Source organism: Oryctolagus cuniculus, chromosome 14 (genome assembly GCF_051225735.1).
Source record: "Oryctolagus cuniculus isolate XC-2025 breed Fujian yellow rabbit chromosome 14, ASM5122573v1, whole genome shotgun sequence".
Lineage (NCBI taxonomy): Eukaryota > Metazoa > Chordata > Mammalia > Lagomorpha > Leporidae > Oryctolagus > Oryctolagus cuniculus.
This window is the reverse complement of record NC_142880.1, coordinates 66,414,789-66,437,050: the sequence shown is the minus strand read 5'-3', so window position 1 is coordinate 66,437,050 and position 22,262 is coordinate 66,414,789. Positions and strand designations below refer to the sequence as shown.

At 38.6% G+C, this 22,262-nt stretch overlaps 1 protein-coding gene and 1 long non-coding RNA gene across 8 annotated transcripts in view; one reads left to right on the top strand and one right to left on the bottom strand.

Annotated features, from left to right (window-relative positions):
- Window positions 1–22,262, bottom strand: part of LOC149122367 (uncharacterized) — a 205,609-nt gene that overhangs the window by 155,545 nt on the left and 27,802 nt on the right. The gene's annotated exons all lie outside the window — the stretch shown is intronic.
- The window catches only part of MROH2B (maestro heat like repeat family member 2B), an 82,676-nt gene continuing 71,251 nt past the window's right edge, over window positions 10,838–22,262 (top strand). Inside the window, exons 1-6 of the mRNA XM_089313160.1 lie at window positions 10,838–10,865; window positions 11,919–11,980; window positions 14,393–14,503; window positions 15,803–15,962; window positions 16,667–16,765; window positions 20,096–20,250. Coding sequence (XP_089169286.1) covers window positions 10,838–10,865; window positions 11,919–11,980; window positions 14,393–14,503; window positions 15,803–15,962; window positions 16,667–16,765; window positions 20,096–20,250 — 615 coding nt within the window. The remainder of the gene's footprint in view (window positions 10,866–11,918; window positions 11,981–14,392; window positions 14,504–15,802; window positions 15,963–16,666; window positions 16,766–20,095; window positions 20,251–22,262) is intronic.

Genomic DNA, 22,262 nt, shown 5'->3' with positions numbered 1-22,262 from the left:
TATCAGGGAGCTGGATCTGAAGTGGAATAGCTAGGACTTGAGCCAGTGCTCAGGTGGGATGCCAGAACTTCAGGTAGAGACTTAACCCACTGTGCTATGACTCCCAGAAAGTAACTAATTTTTTAAAAACTACATGGATGGATCTAAATGAGGAACCACTGGAAGAGTTTATACAAAGACAGAAATGTTCATGGTTTCTGCTTCTCGCAACATTGCATTGAGGTCACCAGTCTAAAAACAAGAAAGAAAAATTAAAGATATAATATTGGATATAGAACTATCATTGGAATTTACTAAAATTTCTATGTAAAACCACTAAAAGACTCTACAAAGAAATTATTTAAAATAAGGGGAGTGCATCAAGACTAATACATCAAAAACTGTAAAATTTTACTAAATAGAGCATATTTAAGGATCCAAATAAATGGAGATGCCATCCAATGTTCAAGAATATAAAGCTAGTATCATAAAAATTCGATTCTCCTCAAATAGGTATACTGAAAATCTAATAAAAATTCCTGAAGATTTTTGTCAGAAGAATGAAGGGGAACTTAAGGAGTAGATTCTGAAATATGTATGGAAGAGCAAAGGGCTAGGAGTAACCAGAAGTGGTGAAAGGCAACCTCTCCCCCGGATTTCAAGATGCTTTTATGTAGCGGTGGTAATTGCGGCTGTGTTACGTCGATGCAGGTAAAGACTGACACATCACTGGAACAGGCCAGAGAACCTAGGAAAGACCCACATGCATATGGAAAACCAATGTCATAAATCAATGACAGAAATCAAATGGCAGATTATTAAGAGAGAGAATTTAATTAATGCTATTGGAAAATTGGTCTTTTATATAGAACAGACCAAAACCAAAAATCAACCACAAATGTATTAGGAACAAAAATGTTAAAAACAAAACTTGAAAGTCTTCCAAAGAAAGCATAAGGTGAGAGGCATGCCTGGGGCACACAGCTGCCTGCTGTTGTGACTTTTAGAGTAATCCAGTGGATAGAAGACATCTCTCCTTCTCCCTCTCCCTGTCACTGTGCCTTTCAAATAAATAAACCTTTTTAAAAATAAGGTAAACAAAATGGCTTTCTGAATTGCCTTATATAAGAATATAAAAATTGCTACGTTTCAGTCACAGGCAAACAGAAAACAATTTTTGAGAAAAATGTTACATTGTAACAAAAATTACAAAGTGCTCAGAAATAAACTATATCCGAGACTAATACATACATTACATAATTTTGTCTAAGGACATTTTTAAAGACCTAAATAGAGGTATATATCATTTATCTGAGATGAGAAAGGATTTCATGCAATTTAAGACCACAAAGCAAAGTTGATCAATTCAATTAATTCAGTTATAAAATTTTGTTCAGTAAAAGACACCTAAAAAGAATTATCAAGACAAGTTGCAGTATCTGTATATATGAAATTTGTATAACTTAAATAAAATTTTAAACATAAAAAATAAAAAATGAGCTATAAACCAGGGAAAATATTTGCAAGCAAATAGCAATGAGATGCTGTCAAGAATTATAAAGAATTCCTACAAATAAAATGGCAAACAATCAAATAAAAAAGGTCAAGAGAAATAATGAGGCCCATCACAAGATATGAAAAACATTGTCAATAAATATCCCAGAAAATACACATCAAAATGACAATAAAATCAAATTTGTCCCCAAATAATTTGGAAAATTTAATTAAAGGATAGCTACCATTGGGTTCATTTATATTCTGCTTGTGGGGTATAATTATCACAAACACTTTGGAAATTTTTCAGTAACATATTGTGTAGTTAAGCAGCCATATACTCTACCACTCAGAAATTCTTCTCAGAAGCGTATAGCTGGGTGAAATTTCTTTTTTAAGGATTTACTTATTTATTTGAAAGGCAGGTAGAGGGGGAAAAGGCCAGTGAGAGGGAGAGATCCATCCATCCATCCATACGCTGGTTCACTCTGCAAATGCCCACAACGGACTGGCCCAAAGCCAGGACCTATAAGCTCCTTCAAGGTCTCTGACATGAGTGCAGGACCCCAAGCACTAGGGCCATCTGCCACTGCCTTCCCAGGTTTATTTGCAGGGAGCCAGATTGCAAATAGAACAGCCAGAAATTGAACTGATGCCCATATGGGATGCCAGCATTGCAGGCAGCAGCTTGACCTTCTACTCCACAATGCCAGCCCCGGGAGAAATTCTTGTACCATTTGCCTGCAGACATGAGCTCTCATACCTGCTGATATTCAGCTAGAGATCACAGTACAGCCTTTTCAGTTACTAAGATATTGGGAGATGTGCATTGCAGTTGGAATGGTTTTCCCCTATCAAACCTGCCTCCCCTCTCCCCCTAAGCTTCTTCACATTTCAACAACTAGAGGAATATGTCTGACAGTGACAGTGTTCCAGAACTCTACTCCAGCAAACAGAAAGCAGTCAATCTGATTTTGAAATCTATGCATAATTTTTTCATACTATGTATTTTCCATGAACTTTTTGAAGATCCTGCATATGCATGGATTTCAGAATTTTTTTCAAGAAGCTTATCTTTTAGTTCCACTCTCCATGTGGTTTTTGAAGTACCCTCATACTGCTAAAGGATTCCCTATATGCTGCCTAATCTTGATAACAGTTTTTAAAGTTGGCATTTGATTGACTTGAAAAGAAACTTATATAGCAGAGAAACTTACAAGTCCAAAGGTACAGAAAATTAAGAGCACTGCAAAATAACCATGTTCATGACAGCTAAGGAAAACATGTATGGCACTTTAACATTTTAAAAAGAACTTTCTCAAGATGTGTTACTTCATTTGACACTCAAAACATTTCTGTAACAGTGACAGGCAGAGGCCACCATATCCTTAAAGTCAAATCCTTAAAGTCCATCCACAATCATAAATACATTCCAATTGCTGATGAGCTTATAAAAAGTGTCATAAATTATTATCTCTAAGATAATAAAACTGATTATGTCATTCCCACTCAGCTTGTAGAAAATAAAAATTTAAGTGCTCTAGGGAAGAAAATATGATGAAAGCCTAATAATCCTCATGGGGAATGGGCTCATGATATTCCCAGAGGGACTTTTGTTTCACGTTGGTTGCAACAGTCACTCTGCTTCCCTCTACAAGCTGGCATTCTTTCCTAACCAAAGCCTATGTCCTTCAATACTCAAAATATTCTTTCTGAAATTGATGTTTTTGTTTGGTTTTATTTGGGGGGAATTTGATGTAGCCCTTGACAGCACTGTCACGATGACAAATTTATTTCCATCCAATTCTGTAATGTCAATTTTGTTTCAAACAACACCTCACGCACTCCCAGCATGCTGCATCTCTGTTACTTCAGGCTGCAATCTGCTGCAGACTGAAGAGATCACTGTGGTTTGTCTGCAACTCAGGTTTATTTTTAGAGCTATGTGGCTTTCATTAGAAATCACAAATCTATCTTAACCTGGTTTAGACTACATTCTGTCAAAAATGTTTATGCCAGTAGAGTTTCAATGAGCAGGTTTTGGGAATAATTAGGGGAACTATTCTTGTGGAGGTATGATAGAAAATATGTTCATCTGTATTTATCTTGTAGGAGTAAAAGAATCCATGTAGGTACCTGATTCATGTCATCAAACAATATCAGGTGAGGATTTCTTTAAAGAAGGAGTCTATAAAATGTGTCTGATAAATAAATCACAGCCCATAAAGCAAGATGAAAAGATATTTAAAGAAAAACTGCAGAGGGAGACACATAGCACTTGTAAATGCCTAACACATTCCAAGTACTTTATACAAACATAAGAAGTAGGTGTTATGATTGTCCCCATTTTAGAGCTGACAAGCTGAGCAAATCAATAGCTAAGCCAAGATGTGACTTCAGGTCTGTTTAATTCCAAAATCATTAACTTTTTCCAGTCTCTTGTACTCTAATGAACATGTTGAACAAGACTGAGATCTCTTAGTGGCTAACTGCATTGCAATTCCCAATTCTAGATGACTTTCTGTACATACACCATTTATCACATAACTTGATAGGTCTGACTCATTATATGAAGAGAGTAACCCTTGTATCTCAACTCTAGTCTCAGTAATATGACCTGCTTTGGCCAATAGGATATTAACAGACATAAGGCAAGCAGGGGCTTTAAATTATTTCCAAGATGGGATTTGCCTTCCTGCACTTTCTCTGGCCTCATTCATCCAGGGGAAGTCTGAGAAATACATGAAGCAAATTCAACCACCCTGGATCAATTGAACCCAGCAAGTTGCAGACACGTAAGTGAACATAGCCAAGGCCAATAAAATCCTCCATTTATACCTGTTCAGTTCAGCTGCCTTCAGTCAATCTACAGATCTGTGAAAATAGATTGTAGTGGTTGAAAACACTGGGTTTTGGGATGATTTTTTTATACTACACTACAATTTTGTGGCAATATCTGACTAACCTACTGACATTTAAGTCCTCTCCCAACAGAGCAAAAGGAATAGGCTGGACCATCATTTGCTGCCTCAAAGGATGTGCATTGACAGGAGCTGGATAAAAAGCAGAGGAGCCAGGACTCAAATCAGGCACTCTGATATAAGATGCGGGTATCCAGAGCAGTGTCTTGACCATTGCACATAATGCCCACCCCTATTTCATACCTGCAGTCCACTTCTGAGAATAAGACTTTGTGGTGGGGGACAGTGCCGTGGCTCACTTGATTAATCCGCCTGCCACGCCGGCATTGCATATGGGCCCTGGGTTCTAGTCCCAGTGGCTCCTCTTCCAGTCCAGCTCTCTGCTGTGGCCTGGGAGGGCAGTGGAGGATGGCCCAAGTGCTTGGGCCCCTGCACCTGCATGGGAGACCAGGAAGAAGCATCTGGCTCCTGGCTTTGGATCGGCGCAGCGCCAGCCATAGCGGCCATTTGGGGAGTGAATCAATGGAAGGAAGACCTTTCTCTCTGTCTGTTTCTCTGTCTATAACTCTACCTGTCAAAAAAAAAGGAAAGAAAAAAAAAGAAAGACTTGTGGCCATGCCAACAGCTCTCTGTATCGTCAGGTTCCCATATTTGCAGATTCAACCAGCCTCAGATCAGAAGTATACATATTTTTTAAAACACCTTCAGAAGGAACTGGGGGCATCAGCCAGTTATATTTAAAAATAAGTACACTTTTCATAATTCTAGTTCTTCCTGAGAACTGCAAGCATAAAACATGGGAGAATGGGGTCAGTCCATGCACACATGCAAAAAGGGTGAGTATATTATTTTAAATTTTCCTGTCCTTCTTTCATCGTTGCAATATTGAACATTCCATCCATTACAGTAAAAAAAAATTAAGATTTGATTTTACACAAAGAGAGGGATCTTCCATCCACTGGTTCATCTCCCTTCCCCTCCCCGCCTCACCAATGGCTGCAATGGACAGCATTGGGCCAGGCCAAAGCCAGGATCTCCATCTGGGTCTCCCACCTAGGTGGAGGAACAGGTTTTTTTCATACTATTTATTGAACTCTTTATTTGGCAGAGTTAATCTTATGTGTATACAGTTAATTGACAAAATTAGTAAAAAAAAAAAAAAAAAAAAAAAAAAAAAAAAAAAGAAGAAGAAGAATGGGATTAGGAGAGGGAGGAGGAAGAAGGGTAGGAGTGCAGGTGGGAAGAATCACTATGTTCCTAAATTTGTATTTATAAAACACATGAAGTTTGTATACCTTAAATAAAAAGTTTTTGAGGGGAAATGACCAAAAAAATACCTGACAATGTAGGATTCAGAGCAAAGAATGCTACCAGCAATGGAATAATGACAAGAAATTTCATCAAAACTACAAAACACAGTAAGGATTATGCACATAACAGAAGTTCTGACTTTATAAGGTAAAAACAATATAATTACAAGGAGAACTATTCAAATTCACAGCTATAAATATATCAACACTTTCAATAATTGATATACCAGGTAGGCAGATCAGTAAGATATAAAAACCTGAAAACACTTGTTGAATATCATGGTTACTGGTTAATTAAGCCTGTGAATAAAGAGTAGATTTTTAAAAAAATTTTAAAGATTTATCTACCTCTGTGAGAGATAGAGTTATAGATAGAGGGAAAGACAGAAAGAAAGGTCCTCCATCTGCTAGTTCACTCCCCCAAATTGCAGCAATGGCCAGGGCTGGGCCAATCTGAAGCCAGGAGCTTCCTCCAGGTCTCCAATGTGGGTGCAGGGGCCCAAGCACATGAGCCATCTTCCACTGCCTTCCCAGACCACAGCAGAGAGCTGGATCAGAAGAGGAGCAGCCAGAACACGAACCAGCACCCATATTGTTATAGAAACCTGGGGTAGGAAAACTCCCTGCATTCAAACAGGCACCAGAGACAGTGGAGGATTAAGCGGTTTATTAAGTCAGGGGGCTCGGCTGGAATCATTTCCTGAGAACTGAGCAACAATCTCAAGTTTCTTATAATATTTACAGGTTTATCAGTGTCATACCTTAGCTTTCACAGCACTGGTGGGTTTAAATTGCAGCCTACATGACTTAGGACTACACCTCAATGGTCGGTGTGTCTGGTATGTTTGTAGAAGAGATACCAGGGGCAGATTTATTAGGACAGATTTATGACTGGAGTTCACAGAAACAGAACTTAGGACTTCTTCCCTCCCTGGACAAGGTAACAGTGGGCAGCTCTGCTTCACTAGTTAATTGCAAGCAGTCATTTTTCAAGGTTTGTATTGGGAGGAGGGGTCTGTTTTTCTTTGTTTCTTTTGTCTTTGTGGCCGTATTTCCTCTACAATATAACATGTGGACACCACAGGCAGAGGCTTAGCCCACTACGCCACAGTGCTGGCCCCCAGAAGTGGGTTTAAATTATGTCTGCAAAAACTGGTGAAGAGAGGAGAGGGAAGAAGGGAGAGAGAGGAACTTGAGGGGGTGGTGACTAAATTCATATTCATAGAACGTTCCACTCAACAATAGTAAAATATACACATTTTGATCAAGCTAAACTAAGCTCTGGTTTGCAAAGCAAGCACTGACAAATTTAAAATAATTAAAAATACACAAAGCATGTGTTCTGACAATGAAATTAAATTAGTACTAAATAACACAAGGTCACTTGGGAGAGTCCTAAATATCTAGAAAGTCAGTATCATCTTTTTCAGTAATCTGTAAGTCAAAAAAGAAATTAAGACAAATTGGATAATACACTGAACAAAGTGAAAATGAAACTTAATATCTCCAATTTTGTGAAATACAGGTGAAACTGTGCATAGATGGAATTTTATACTTGGATAGAAGAAAAAAAAGTTTCAAATCAGTGATGTTAGTTTCTACCTTAAGAAACTAGGGAAAAGAACAGATTCAAACCAAAGGAACCATAAAAAATAAATAAATAAATAAATAAATAAATAAATAAAAATAAGCACAAAAAAAGAGAAAAGGAAAATGGAAAAATAATAAAGGTGAGATCCTCAATCAAAATGATGATATTTACTCTCTCAGTGACAGAGCCTGGAGGTGCAAGATGTGACTGACAATTGAAACACAAAGTTCTACCCAGGATCAACTGAGATCCAGACAACAGGAAGCTAACTCCCCCGAGGCCTGGACTCTAGAAGAGGCTGTCAGAGATGGAGAGTTCCCACTGCTTCTCCTACTGCCCCCAATTATAAAAGCAGGCTGGTGTCTCCTACCAATCACAAAGCTGCCTGTGCCTGGTATGAGAGGCAGTAAGAAACATTTGCTAGTAAATACTCGCTCACCTGCAGAAGCTTGAGTTAGCTACCACTTGAGAGTGAAACTATTTTTTTAAAGTTTATTTATTTATTGAAAGCCACAGTTAACAGAGAGAGAAGGAGAGGCAGAGAGAGAGAGATCTTCCATCCACTGGCTCACTCCCCAACTGGCTGCAATGGCCAGAGCTGTGCCAATCCAAAGCCAGGAGCTTCCTCGGGGTCTCCCACGTGGGTGCAGGGGCGCAAGGACTTGGGCCATCTTCTACTGCTTTCCCAGGCCATAGCAGAGAGCTGAATTGGAAGTGGAGCAGCCAGGATTCGAACCAGTGCCCATATGGGATGCCGGCACTGCAGATGGTGGCCTCACCCACTCTGCCACAGCCCCAGCCCCAAAACTATTTTCTAAATCATTTGCAAATTCTAGAGAGATTAAATTCTTGGGTTTTTCCTGAATTCCTAAAAGGGATAACTTGAAAGCCATGTTCTCAACTTTTAAATGCATCACACTTAATGATAGACAGAAAAATAACTGTTTTCACATGCATCAGATTAGCAATTCATGGCTAATAACTCTTAATGATTTTTAATCAGGGAATATCAATTGAAACTCAGTCATTGTGTTCAGCTTTGAGCTGTATTCCCCTGCCATGCCTTGCTGTCCACAGTAATAGCTGCCTCGCATTCAGTCCGTACACATTCCTCCAGCCTCTGCTCCCTGTATCACTGGCTGCTGTTGTCAGTGTAGGAAGGAAAGCATTCAGGCTGGGTTTCTATGGGCAAGAGTATAAGCAATTTCTTAGCCCAATAATTTTCAATACAAAATTTCACTTATAATTCTGTTACTTTGGAATTGGAAACATTATAAATGGTTTTGGTATTACAAAAGAAGTGCAAACAAAGTTGCTTGGCATAGAAAGTAATCCTTATGCAAGCTAACAAATCTGATCCTTCAAATTTGCAATTCTGAAATCAGACTTAGTCCAAGGACTTGGTTGCTCTTCCTAGAATAATACAACTAGTTTGAAGCTATGCTGAAGCTAGATACAATTCAAGTTTCTGAACTACAGACATGCTGTTTCTTCTCTTTGTCATGTGTGAACTTGCTGTAGGAAAAAAAAGTTTTAAAAATGTTTTAAATATATATTTTATCAAAATAACTGCTAAGCACTTGGTATATTTGAAATTTAAAATAACTTTGAGACATATTGTTTAGGGATGCTCCTACAGCCTCAGAAAAATCATACCCATGTTATGTGAGTCCAGTGCAAAGAGAATAGGAGGAAATGGGAGGTACAACAAGTCAGCTCCCAAAAACTGCAATAGAATGACAGAAAATTAGCTGTTTTCAGAACGGTGGGGTCTCTTTTTGTTTTTACCTACATGCGATATTCATTTCAAGGGGTAAATTTACTATCTGAAAGAATTTTAGCAAAGATGTTTTGATTGCCTTGATGAGTAAACTACAAAGCCAATATAAATCAATCATACCTAACTTCTCTAATCTCTATGAAACCAAGGAAATCTATATGTATGGATCTGCAGAAAAATCATGTGTAACCATTCACAGGAAGAGTAAGAAAATGTTAACCACTACCTCAATGGCTCCCTTTCTTACTATTGATTTTATTGCACATTGTTCTTTTAGATCCTAAGAGCATGTAATTTTTAACATCTTTTTTCTTCTAAGACATTAAGAATTTCAGGATGCCTCCAAACATACAACATTTCTCTGACTCAGCATTTCTCATCCTATGCCTCACAGAGGGAGTGAGTCATGGTACTTGGAAGAACTGCTATTCCTGCCCAACCACAATGAACACCCTCTGTATACTGCCCAACTTCCACTGGTCCACTAATAGGTGATGGGGCAAGGATCTTGGCCAGTGCTTCTCAGACTTTCATGAATCTAAAACTCACCAAAGGCAATATTCATATACAAATTTGGGCTCTCTTATTCTAATTGGCAAAGTCTCAGGTAGAGCCTGGGAACTGGCATTTTAAATAAGTACAATAGATGAATCCTTTTACAAGGAGTGTGTAAGCAACACTCTGAGAAAGTGTTGCTGACTCGTGAAGCTGAAAATGTTCTTAACCACCAGGCTGCAGAGGACCCCTGTAACAAGACACAGTACAAAATACCTCTGAGAAGAATAATGAATTCAAAAGTGTAACTGGAAGCACTTGATGCTTGAATCTGAAATGAGATTTGCTAATGAAAACAGCCATAGAAGCAGCAGCAGCTGAGAACAGGCTTGTGCCTCTCTCTCTGACCCCTTTTACATTCACTCCTATAGACTGCTAGAACCTCCTTCCCAATCTAGCCTCCTCCATATTACACAGCCTAACATGTATCAGGGGTTGCTATCATACAGATTTAGGGCTGAGGGACACTGGGACCAGATTTAGGCCCATACCAGTGAAATTGAAAGCAATGTGGCCAAAAGGTCTGTATTTAAAGATGATTGGAAAATAGAAATATAGAGGATGGAGAGAGAAACCCTGATTGTGGGTTGAGGCTCAGATCGTGATCAAGTCAATGAGGGAGCAGTGGGGAGGGAGGCAAGAAAGGCTTTGCTGCTGTCAGTTGGACATTCCATTCAACTGCCCCTGATGGGCATTCTAGTCCACTGAGCATGCCCAGTCTGTGACTGATTTTTCACCAAGTAGAACAATCAACAAGATCACCATAAAGACTTTATCAACATCAGACCAGTAAAGTGACCACTGAAACCCACTCCCCAATTTGTCATCAATGGACCCAAGCTTAGGGAGAGGAATCCCTTTGGTCTACAACAATGGTTTGAGTCCCAGTCTCTAACTTCTTCCTTCTCAAGTACACGGATCTCTACCAAAGGGACAATATTCGGGGAGATGCAGCCATTTTGCTGGTCAGCAGGAGAACAGGAACAAGAAAATGTCATAGTGGTGGAATACAACATCAGTCTCAACAGCAAACCCACCGCTGGAAGCTCCCAGATCATTGTGTCAACCAAGTGGAGGAGAGACTGTCATTTAGAGAACCTTATGTGAACCCTATACAGGAAACTTTCCAACTTGCTTCTTTGATTTTTCAGCCTTACTATTCTGATAATTAGGTGCTGTCTCTTAGAGAGCCTGAAACAGCCAAGACATGACTCACAGCATGGAGGAATCTGTAGGTAAGTGTCATCAGATCCTGATGAGTTATATGTCTGCTGTGTTTCGTGCCTGTGAATCATGGGTACATATGTCACTGTTGAGGGTCTGTACACTGAGAAGTTTTATAAATTGAAAGCTTAAGATTGTCTCACCTCTCCCTTTATCCCAAAATAATAAAAATATGCTAACTGTGAAGGACCAATAGTAGACTGGAAGCCTGAGAGATGCTTTGCCTCACCTCATTTTAATATGTAGTCTACCTCAGAAGAAAGTGCTACATATCAAAATAAGGCCATTCCTTGTTTAATTCTAAATACTAGATGAGTCCTTTGGAAATATTTTCCCCAGTTTTCCGGTATGACTGCCTGTCTGCTTTGCCAAGAGAACTGTTGTAAAATGGTGTCTTGTTAGATTTGGAGGTTCATGGGGAATCCCTAACTCCAAAAGCATCTGTTCTACCAACCTTCCATGTGACCTGAAAGTGCTCTATTTATTTGACTCACAAGTTTTTTATATCCTCTAGAATGCTTTTATTCTGAAACATATATTCCTGAAAAGTCCAAGTCAAAAACATTTAGGTCATTATCAGAAAGAGGCATAGTCTTGTAAACTGGAAACCTGACAGGCAGAGGAGGGTACATGAAGAGAGTATGCAAAAACAAAACGGGGCATGGGAAGGGTTTGTAGAGGAAGGAGGAGTAGAAATATAGTCAGGTATATTATACTGTTGCCTAAATAAGCTCAAGTAAGGAGTAAGGGATTCAGCTCACTGAGTCATAGCACCAAGCCTTGCTAGGGTAATGACCTGTATAATGGAGAAATAAATGGAAATTCAGCATCTTCTACCTTCCCTTCCACATTTAATTCAGATTTTAAAAAATTACTGAGCAGCTGCTGTTTTCAAGTATATAACAAATTTGAAATATTGTGACTAAAATGGAATTCCTGCCATCAAAGCACTAGCGGTCAAGAAGAGGGGTGGATGATACACGAACTTTCTATGACTATGGCAAAGTAATTAGCAGGCAGGCATTTTCACACATATATTAAGTCTTCTTTTTTATGCATTTTAGAAATGTTTGGAGATATTAACCTCACTCTTGGGATGCTGAATAAGGAAGATAATATTAGTAAGGTAGGACCAATAGAGAGCAATCTCTTTCCCATTCACTTTTTCTAGTCTAGTTGTTGCAGCATTTCATATGAGTACAACCTCCTTCACCTCAACTTCCCCATTTTTCTCTGGCTTCTTACATGGCATTGGATTCAGAAAATGCAGTTTTAATTGAAGTCACTATGTTTTTACAGTGATATGTAACACTTCCAGCTTCATAATATTCATTTATAGAAGTTAGCAAAACAGTGTCTTGTTTCATAATTTTCAATAGACAGATGTAAAAAGGGGGGATACTTCATGTAGATTATAGTTACAATCATGTAGATTAGAGCATTCTCTATAACTCAAGGGCTCCTACAAAAATCCTCAAAGTTCAACTATCCACAATGCTATTTCACAACTAGAAATTTATTTCTCTGAAAATTAAAAGCTTTTCCTAGGCTCAACAATCAAAATAATAAGACCACCCTTCATTGAACACTTACCTAGGAAGTACAGTGCTGTTTTCCAAAAATATAAAAATAAAAATACTGCATAATATCTATTCCTCATAATGACTTTATGGGGTATGGATTTGACAACTGAAAAATAAGACACAAAAGTTTCATGACTTACATGACTAAGAATAACAGTACCACATCCAAACACAGCCTTCCTGACTCCAGGAAAAAAAAATGGTCCTAATCATAAATGGCTAATGGTCCTAATCATAAGTGTTGCTTTCCTATGCCTGTACTTTTTCCTCGTAATTTTTCCTCCTAATTCAGTGAGTACTTTTTCCTCCTAATTCAGTGGTTCTCAACCTTGATTGCACATTGGAATCTCAGAAAACCCAATAATAACATTTGGCAAATATGAGGGGCAACCAAAATTTTCATATATATTGCTGATACATTTATAAACTATTTGGCAGCTTCTTAGAGATTTACCCAGAAGGGAAAAAACCTAAGTCCACAAAAATACTTGCGCAGAAGTGTTCACAGCACCTTTACTCATAATAGCCCCAAGTGGGAGACCGAAGGTCCACCCAATCACAGATACAGAAAAATTAGTCATGATAGTTTGTATAATTAAATGTTCATCTATAAACCTTGTTATTAATAGAGAAAGAACCTCTTAGAGATTATAGAAGGTAGCAATGGCCAGGCCCCACTGCCAGGAAATGCAGTTGAATAAATGTATGATGATCCTGAGAATTTAAAACTCATGGGGACAATTTTACATTTTAGGTACGTTTGAGAACTCCTACATTCAATTCATTGTAGGAATAAGCTTTCTCAGAGAACACTGTTCCTCAAACGTTGAGAATCACTTAGGGAATGATCTCTAGACCACAGAACCACTGAAGGAGAATGCCAGGGAAGGGATTAGTACTTCAGAAAGACTAAGAGGCTAATATGCCGCTAACATCCTGACAACCGGGTTCAAAGTGTAACTTCATGACTCAATACTGACCACATTAGGCTCTCTGTGTCTCAGTTCCCTTTTCTATTAAGTGAGGACATTAGTGGCACCTAACACAAAGGCTTGTTGTATACATCACTGAAATGTTCCAGATAAAGGGCCTGGCACAGTTCCAGGAACACGTAAGGACTTCATAAATGGAAGACTTGCCAAGAGAAAGATCTGCAGACAAAGTCCATGGAGCAACAGAAAGACTCCCAGAGACCATTAGACAGGGTCTGAAAGTAGCTACAAGGATAAAAGCAAAAGGTACATTATTCTCAAATTTTCCAAATACTAGCCCTGAGGACCAGTGCAGAAGAATTTATTTCATATATTAAATATGGTTGCAAAACCTGGAGGTACATGCTCAAGGCTGTGGGAGACACTAGTCTCTCATCTTCCAGGAGACACACGGCCACCTAAGAGTTTTAGAACAGCCCTCACATACGGCGTCTGATCAAGCCACACGTTTCACGCAGGCTGAAGCTCTGTCCAAAACAATTCACAACATTCTTTCCATGTAGGCATGAGTGCATCAAGAGCCTATAAATCTCCCTAAGAATTCACCTTCATAGCTTATCAGCATCTTTGGGAATCAGAGTATGTTCCCTAGTTCTATACTCATGCTCAGATAGTAAAAATAGGGATGATAGCGATCTACACTTCCATTCCCTTGAGTGTCCTGTAAGTGTTCTTGTCCTTAAGACTCTAATATGTTGACCACCTAGCCCCACCTTCACTTAGCTCTGGTCAAAGTAGTATAGCAAGTTAAAAATAGTTGTCAAAATTAACTTTGCTTTCTCTATATAAGCCTTTGACTCCTAAAGATGCCTATTGTGTTTAGAAGGCCTCAATTAAGATATATAAAATCCGTTGTGTATTAAAGGTACATTGCTTATTTTAATGGTGTAACTCATTTGGACCTCATCCAATTCCTTCACTTTTGCTGCTCAAATTTCTGTATAAACCTTTATATATTCACAGGAAGAAATTTACAGTCATCTCACTTCTGTTATTCAGAATACTGACATCTTAGATGATGCGATTGTCCAACGGTTGATTTATTATGCTTCAAAGGACATGAGAAACGACAATGTAGGTTTGGTTCTTGATGGTGAATCAGTGTCAGGGCTGACCCAACTGCACCACTGTGGACATACAAAAGCTTTTTCTACATCACCACCAAGACCATAAATCGCTATTATCGGTTCTTCACGGTAACTTGGATATGGTTATAGTGCCTGTTTTGACCCTTTCACAGATGCAGAAACTGAAAGGAAGCTAAGAAAGACTTCAGGGACAATTATCTAACCTCCCTTGAACTAAGGAAGTTGATGCTTAGAGAAATTTTTTGACATAACACAATTGGGTAAATTGTGTTATTGCCAAATGAGTAAATAAAACCCAATCTTCTTTGTTCTCATAGGACTTCTTAGCTCTTTAGGTGCCTACTTATCTTGAAGTGTCTGATACACATTGTAGCCAAAAAAATTTATCTGTAGAAATAATTTGAGTCAAATTTTTTTAAATTTTTTAAGAAAGAACTGGAGTTCTTAGATGATTTTATTTTCTTTCAGAAATAATTACTTGTTCCTGCCAAGGGCATTAATCACTTATAATCACTTTCAGGGGTTGGTATTTCTGGATGATTTCTATGATTCAATGCTAGGCTGTACTTCATTTGAGGACTGATCTAGCTTTTTACCCACATGCAGCCCTTTGGGGTCTTAGTCAAAAACATGTGAGATAGGATGACAAGGACCTTACCACTGGTCAGCCCTGAACTCTGATGACTGGCCCAAAATGATGGAAAGCAACCTCAAGGGCAGGCCTTTATATTTATAGATTCCTATTTTTTTTTTCAGATCTCAACTCAGTATTTCACTGCACTCAATATTGTGAGTTTGTTGGTCATTTTATGAGTATCTCACTTAATATCTTGTCCAGATATTTTTATTTATCCTCAGTAGGAGAATAGATCCATTACACCAAAAGCAGAATCCCCTTCCAATATCTCCAATATAAAAGATATTTAGATCAGGATAAACCAAAACTTAAGCTCTCAACTGCTAGTCCATTTCCTTTAACCACAGTAGTACATGTCACTCAAACATAAAACAAATCCTTTATTCATATTACCTGACCAATTAGCAGTGAAAGGTCTATTGACTCTCAGACTTGCAAGAACTATCAAAACAAGGGTTTTTTTTATTACCTTTAAATTACCTCTATTTTTCCAGCTATAGACAACCTATTCAATAGTCTTTTACCATGGTTTTACAAGAGCCAGTTCTCCTTCTATCCCAACTTATAATATTATGTAGAACAGTTTCTTCGACCGATGCACTTTAATTTTTCTCTGGCTGTGATGATTATTTTCCTTTTCTTCCTCAGATTCTCAGAGAAATCAGAATGCTAGCTGGTGAAGTTTTGGTGTCTCTTGCTGCACATGATTTCAACTCTGTGATGTACGAAGTACAAAGTAACTTCAGGATCCTAGAGCTACCAAATGAATTTGTTGTGCTTGCCTTGGCTGAACTTGCAACCAGTTATGGTATCAAGGACATAACTTTCCACATTTTCCATAGGAAATAACCAACTCTAGCTAATGGTCTACAACCCACATGGGAGCAAAGAGCAGAAGGAAGAGCATCTCTCCCTTCTTCTGTAGTAAAGAATGTTGGTAGATGGATGTGTGCAGCTACTTGTGTACTTACCTAAGCCTGATGGCCAGCTAATAGTTCATGCTGTGGTGAATTTGGCTGACTGTCTCCCACCCTCACCTTCTTATTCTTTCTGGCTTTGTGTTTGTAGAAGCACATTCTCCATAAGGCATATTCTGAAACCCACAGTACATGCATGTGGAGTAAATTTCTCCTACCCCTTATTTCTATAAGAACTTATTAAATAGACAATTATTGAGCACTTGTTATATATACTAAGGCCTTGAGGACACAGACAGGTTCAGTGGGAGAGACTGACTATAATAAAACCATTACCCAACTGAGCAATTACCACTCAACACTGGGTCCAGGAGGCCATGTGGCCAGTACTTGCTTGTTTCTCTAACTCTTTGATTCTCTAATCACAGCTTGGCATTAAGGTGAGAGAAGGGGAAAGAGAAGAGCATCTTCTTACTGCCCTTCATCTGCTTCCTCCATGCTACTCTGAAATGTTTGTTGTTGTGATGGGGAGTCACAGGACCCCAGAGGGAGAAGATCACTAGTGCCTTTCTCCTCTCTGTGCTTCCAACTGCAGTGTCCCAGAGCATTCCCTTCATGATGATGACCCTGCTTACCATGCAGACCATGCTCAGGCTGGCCGAGGATGAAAAGATGAAGCAAACGTTCTGTATCGGTAGGTAATCCCGAGTCCATCTAGGCTTAACACCAGACTACACGCTGTCTTACACATTGAGCAGAAGCCTTATTTTTCCTTTTACTCCAGTTTTGTCCTTTGTAATAAAAATAGCTACCCTCTATTGAGTGCCTACCACCTGGAAGACCCTCCTCAGGAAGTTATCTCACTCAAGCTCCCCAGCAGTTCTGCAAGGTAAATGCTATCATCCCATTTTACAGATGAGCAACTGAGGAGCATGAAAACTGGTAATTTTCACAGTGTGGTGACATAATCAATGAGATATAGAGGTGACCTTCCAACCCAGGTCTCTATGACCACTCAGTCTATATTCTTTCCACTGCTCTATATAGCCTCCAAACTCTACTAGTCTCCTTATTTAACTGGATCATAGTTTCTCTGCAATGACTATGAGAACCTACCAACACTTGGCGGTAAGCTTAATTTTGGTAATTTTGCAATATTACAATAATAAATAAAGAAGTTAACCAAAACTCAATCATAAGATGAAAGAAAATAGTCAAACAAAGTATTGTTACAAATCTCCTCTACCCAAAACTGAAAACATCTACAATAATCAAGCGTTTGCAGAGAAGAATGTGCCCTGAGATTCCTAGGGAAACACACCTGCAGTTTTGAGGGAGGCTTCACTGCTGAGTCCAGAGACCTGGATGCTTGTCTTCTCAGCCACCAAGCCAATAGGTGGCCCTGTGCTTCTCTTAGCTCCAGTGTCATCCTTAAAGGTATCAAAAGTGATTGCTAAGATCCCTTCTACTTTTACCCTAACATTGTTATATTTTGTAATATATAAAAGAAATGTCTTCTTTACCCCTCAGCCAAACCTCATCTATTTTTCCCATTTTCCCTTTCTATCTTCAATGAAGGCAGCATTTTATTTGTATACATTGAGAATTTACTATGTGCCTGGAAACTGCCTTGGGTATTTTAAGATCATCATTTCATTTAACCCTTACAACAACTCTATTATGTTGGCAATGTTTTACCATTCTACAAATGACCAAAAAAAATGATGCTTAAAAAGGTTAGATAGCCTATTTCAGGTCAGCCAGCTAGTATGTGACCAAGTCAAGATAATTATGAAAGTCTGACTTAAGGACCTGAGCAACTACACTAGATTTCACTTTTCAGTACTTCTGACTATCTCTAAATACCATCACAGCTTACACTTTGTTCCTACAAATAAACTTTGGAGCCTATAATAGAACCTTACCTCCCATGTTAATAACCAAGAACTTAAAACTAGGAAATCACCATGGCAATTAATAGAGGAAGTTTCTGTATTTGTGTTATAAGATTATTTAAGTGACCCCTTTATGCTAAAGCAACTTTTGACCCAATTGCCACTAAAGATTTAATATTTAATAGCCACTCATCCACTCCTAACTAGTTAATCAGCAAATAAAAACTCATGCTATCTACATTGGATACCAAAGACAAGATACCATTCCTTCTCTTGTGCTTATAGGCCAGTGGGACAAATACACACAGAGGCAAACATACACATAATATTATCATAAAGTATAGCAGGAGATTCTCAAAGAAATCAGAAAAAGCCTGGGTAAAATCTGAATAAGCCAGTAAACAACCAGTTCTAAAGCTAGAAACTCAGGGTCTAGGCTGGCGCCACGGCTCAACAGGCTAATCCTCTGCCTGCAATGCCAGCACACAGGGTTCTAGTCCCGGTCAGGGCGCCAGATTCTGTCCCGGTTGCTCCTCTTCCAGTCCAGCTCTCTACTGTGGCCCAGGAGTGCAGTGGAGGATGGCCCAAGTGCTTGGGCCCTGCACCCACATGGGAAACCAGGAAAAGCACCTGGCTCCTGGCTTCAGATCAGCGCAGTGCACAGGCCGCAGTGCGCTGGCCATAGTGGCCATTCAGGGGTGAACCAACAGAAAAAAGGAAGACCTTTCTCTCTGTCTCTCTCTCTCTCACTGTCCACTCTGCCTGACAAAAATAAATAAATAAATAAATAAATAATAAAAATAAAAAAATAAAGAAACTCAGGGTCTTTTCCAGACATTCACTTACTATGCGATATCCTCTAAGGCAATGAAATATGAAATGTCTTTATCATCCCATGAAATGGGTAGCATGAGGTTTAAAGAAAAAAATATTTTTGATGCATTTGATTCAAATATATGTCAATTAATGGCTCAAGTGGTATTTTAACAGGTCCAATATTTTTTATTGAAGTAAAACAGAGACAAAGAAAAGCATACAGAACAAAAGTATAGATGTTGATGAGCTACTACAAAGTTTCCACGGGGCCACCACTCAGCTAAAGATTTGAGGCATTACTAGTTGCTAGAAGGTCTCCATCCCTTGTGTTTCCTCCCAACAAGGGCCACAGTTCTGACTTTTGATACCACTGGTTTCATGTGTTAGTGAGGTTTGCACATAATGTTCTCTAGCTGCAGTCCATTTTCATTTATATAACCTATTACTTGTCTATACTATATTTTAAATTCTACTTATTAGCAGATAATTGGGTTATTTTATGTTTGAGGCTGTTACCACAAAAAAAAGGCTAATGTAAACATTCTTGCACAAGATTTTGGTGTCTATCTATATGCCTATCTATATATATCTATATATGCCTATCTAATGTCTATTTACCTAAGGCTAGAATTGTTGGGTCATATAGAACACACATTCAACTTTATTAGGTCATATCAAAGAGTTGTCCAAAGTGTTTATACAAATTCAGCTACCACAGGAAGTATGTAAGAGTATCAACTCCACCTTAGTCTTGTCAACCATTGGCATTAACTAAGTCTTAGTCATTCTGGATGGTATATGTTAGTAGCTCATTATATAGTTTCTTTTAAAGATTTATTTAAAGGCAGAGCTACAGAGAGGCAGACAGAGGTCTTCCAGCTGCTGGTTCACTCTCCAGATGGCCACAATGGTTGGAGCTAGGCCATTCTGAAGACAGGAGCCTAAAGCTTCTTCCAGGTCTCCCACTTGGGTGCAAGGCCCCCTTGGGAAATCTTCTGCTGCTTTCCCAGGCCATAGCAAAGAGCTGGAACCAAAGTGGAGTAGCCAGGACTCAAACCAGTGCCCATAGGTGATTAAAGCACTGCAGGCCACAGCTTTACCCACTATGTCACAGCATCAGCCCCTCATTTATAGTTTTAACTTGCATTTCACCAATGTGGCTGTACACTTTTTATATATTTGGTATAGTCATATTGTTGTACAGAAACTAGTAAATGTTTGCTAATCATCAGTTTTCTTGTTTCAAATTATTATATAGTTCTTCTCATCTTTGTATTTTTTTCTTAGTCTGTGGTTGTGTTTTTTAAATGCAGCCCTGGAGAAGTTCAGCAAAGCCATTTACAAGTATGTCAACCACTGGAGAGATTTCCCCTATCCCAGATTGGATGCCAACCGACTATCTGACAAGATCTTCATGCTGTTCCAGTACATAATGGAGAAATGGGCCCCCATAGCATCACCCACGCATGTGAGTGGATCATCAGGATGCCTCAAGCCATATCCTCCTCTATGCTGCCTGGAATTTCTCTTCTTTTAATGATATAATTAAGCTCAGTTCTTTTAGACACTATTAATTGTGTTTTATGAAGTTCATCAGATCTTTCTTTTTTCCCATGTCATTCATTCTTTCAACTATTACTTATTGAATCCTCATGACATGTCAGAAACTGTTATAGGTGTTAGGAGACAACAGGGATTAAACAGACTAATATCCCCTCACTCATAAAATTGATGTTTCAACATGTAGAAAGAAAAAGAAAAAATGAATCAACCATTTTTGAGCTGAGTCATTCACTAGGCACAAATTTCTTGTCTATGAATATCACAGTTAATAAAATAACATCTAAATAATGTGTTTAGCTGCATCACAATACTGCAACGCCTTAGGAAAAAAATGATTGCAAAGTCCAATCACATATATAATCCAATTTTTAGCTTGTTTAATGGCTGCAATTTTTTAAAAGTAGGATAAACTACATCCCATTTAGATTTTTTATTGCTGTATTATAAAAGGTTTAAGACTTAGCTGTCTTCTCTAGTTCAGTTTTTTTTCGCACTTTGAGCTGCTAAATACTGGGGTGGTCAAATTATTAGCAAACATGAAACTGTAAGATATCATACAGAAGACTTTTCTGCAAGTCACATGGGAAACAAAATTTAGTGCATTCATTCCATGACTACTCTCCTTGCTTCCCATAGGAAGAGCCAGAGAAGTGATCAAGAAGTTAGACATAGTGATAAGGGAGTTCAGAGAGGGAAGCACTCTGGCACTCTGACAGAGTTCAGAGAGGGAAGTGCTGGCAAGGCTGGGGTTGCTAACCACAGAGAAGGTGCATTCCCTAAAGGAGGGATTAATCCCTACGGGGACCGATTTGATATGGGATACCATGCACACTTGTCTGAGTGTGATGGGCTAGGCAAAGAGCACAGAGGAAAGGTGACATCAGGTGTGAAGCAATGAAACCAGAAAGGTTGAGACCTTTTGTTCTATGAAATACCCAACACCTATTTCGTCTCACCTTTTCAAAAAAAATTAATACTCATGGCTCTCCAGTTCTTTCCATTTTGTATCTCCATTATCCTCTAACTTTCCTCTTATGAGATTTTAAGGATTTGAGAACCAGAAAACTTGCTCCGATGTCAACATTAAAAATGGATCAGGCACAGGGGTGGATGAAGACAAGAATATCAAGAGGCCATAGATGTATTCCAGGTCATTAATATAAGGGGGTTAATTAATATAGTATCTGTAGTGCTGATCAGAGAAACCAGATGCTGAAGAATAGAACAAACTGGACTTGCCATCGATTGGAAGTTTAAAATGAGGGAAAGGGAGGCACCTGCGGTGACGCCTACATTTCAGATTGAGTGATATTAGGGCCATTAATCAAGAGGAGAAAAACAGGAGAAATATCAATCTTGTGAAAATGCAAAATGGATATTGTTAACGTGGATATTTTGATAAGAATGCCCATGTTACTTTAAGTGGAGATATTAGTCAGTTTGGGAATGTTCATGATTAGTAAAGAAAAAAAAGCTGCATGCATACATTTGGGCACCACCACTATGTAACAAATAAGCTCAAAGTATATACTAGAAAATATCTTTGGGAAAATGTCAGGGCAAAGTTACTACTTATCAATAGTCACATTGAACGTTAATAGCCTCAACTCTCCAGTTAAAAGACACAGACTGGCTGAATGGATTAAGGAACAAAACCCATCTATTTGCTGCCTACAAGAAACACATCTTTCCAACAAAGATGCATGCAGACTGAAAGAAAGGTTGGAAAAGGATATCCCATGCCAACAGAAACCAAAAAAAGCACGTGTAGCCATATTAATATCAGACAAAATAAATTTAACATTAAACAGTTAAGAGATACAAAGAGGGGCACTATATAATGATTAAGGGATCAATTCAACAGGAAGATGTAACTATTATAAATGTATATGCACCTAATTACAGGACACCAGTTTA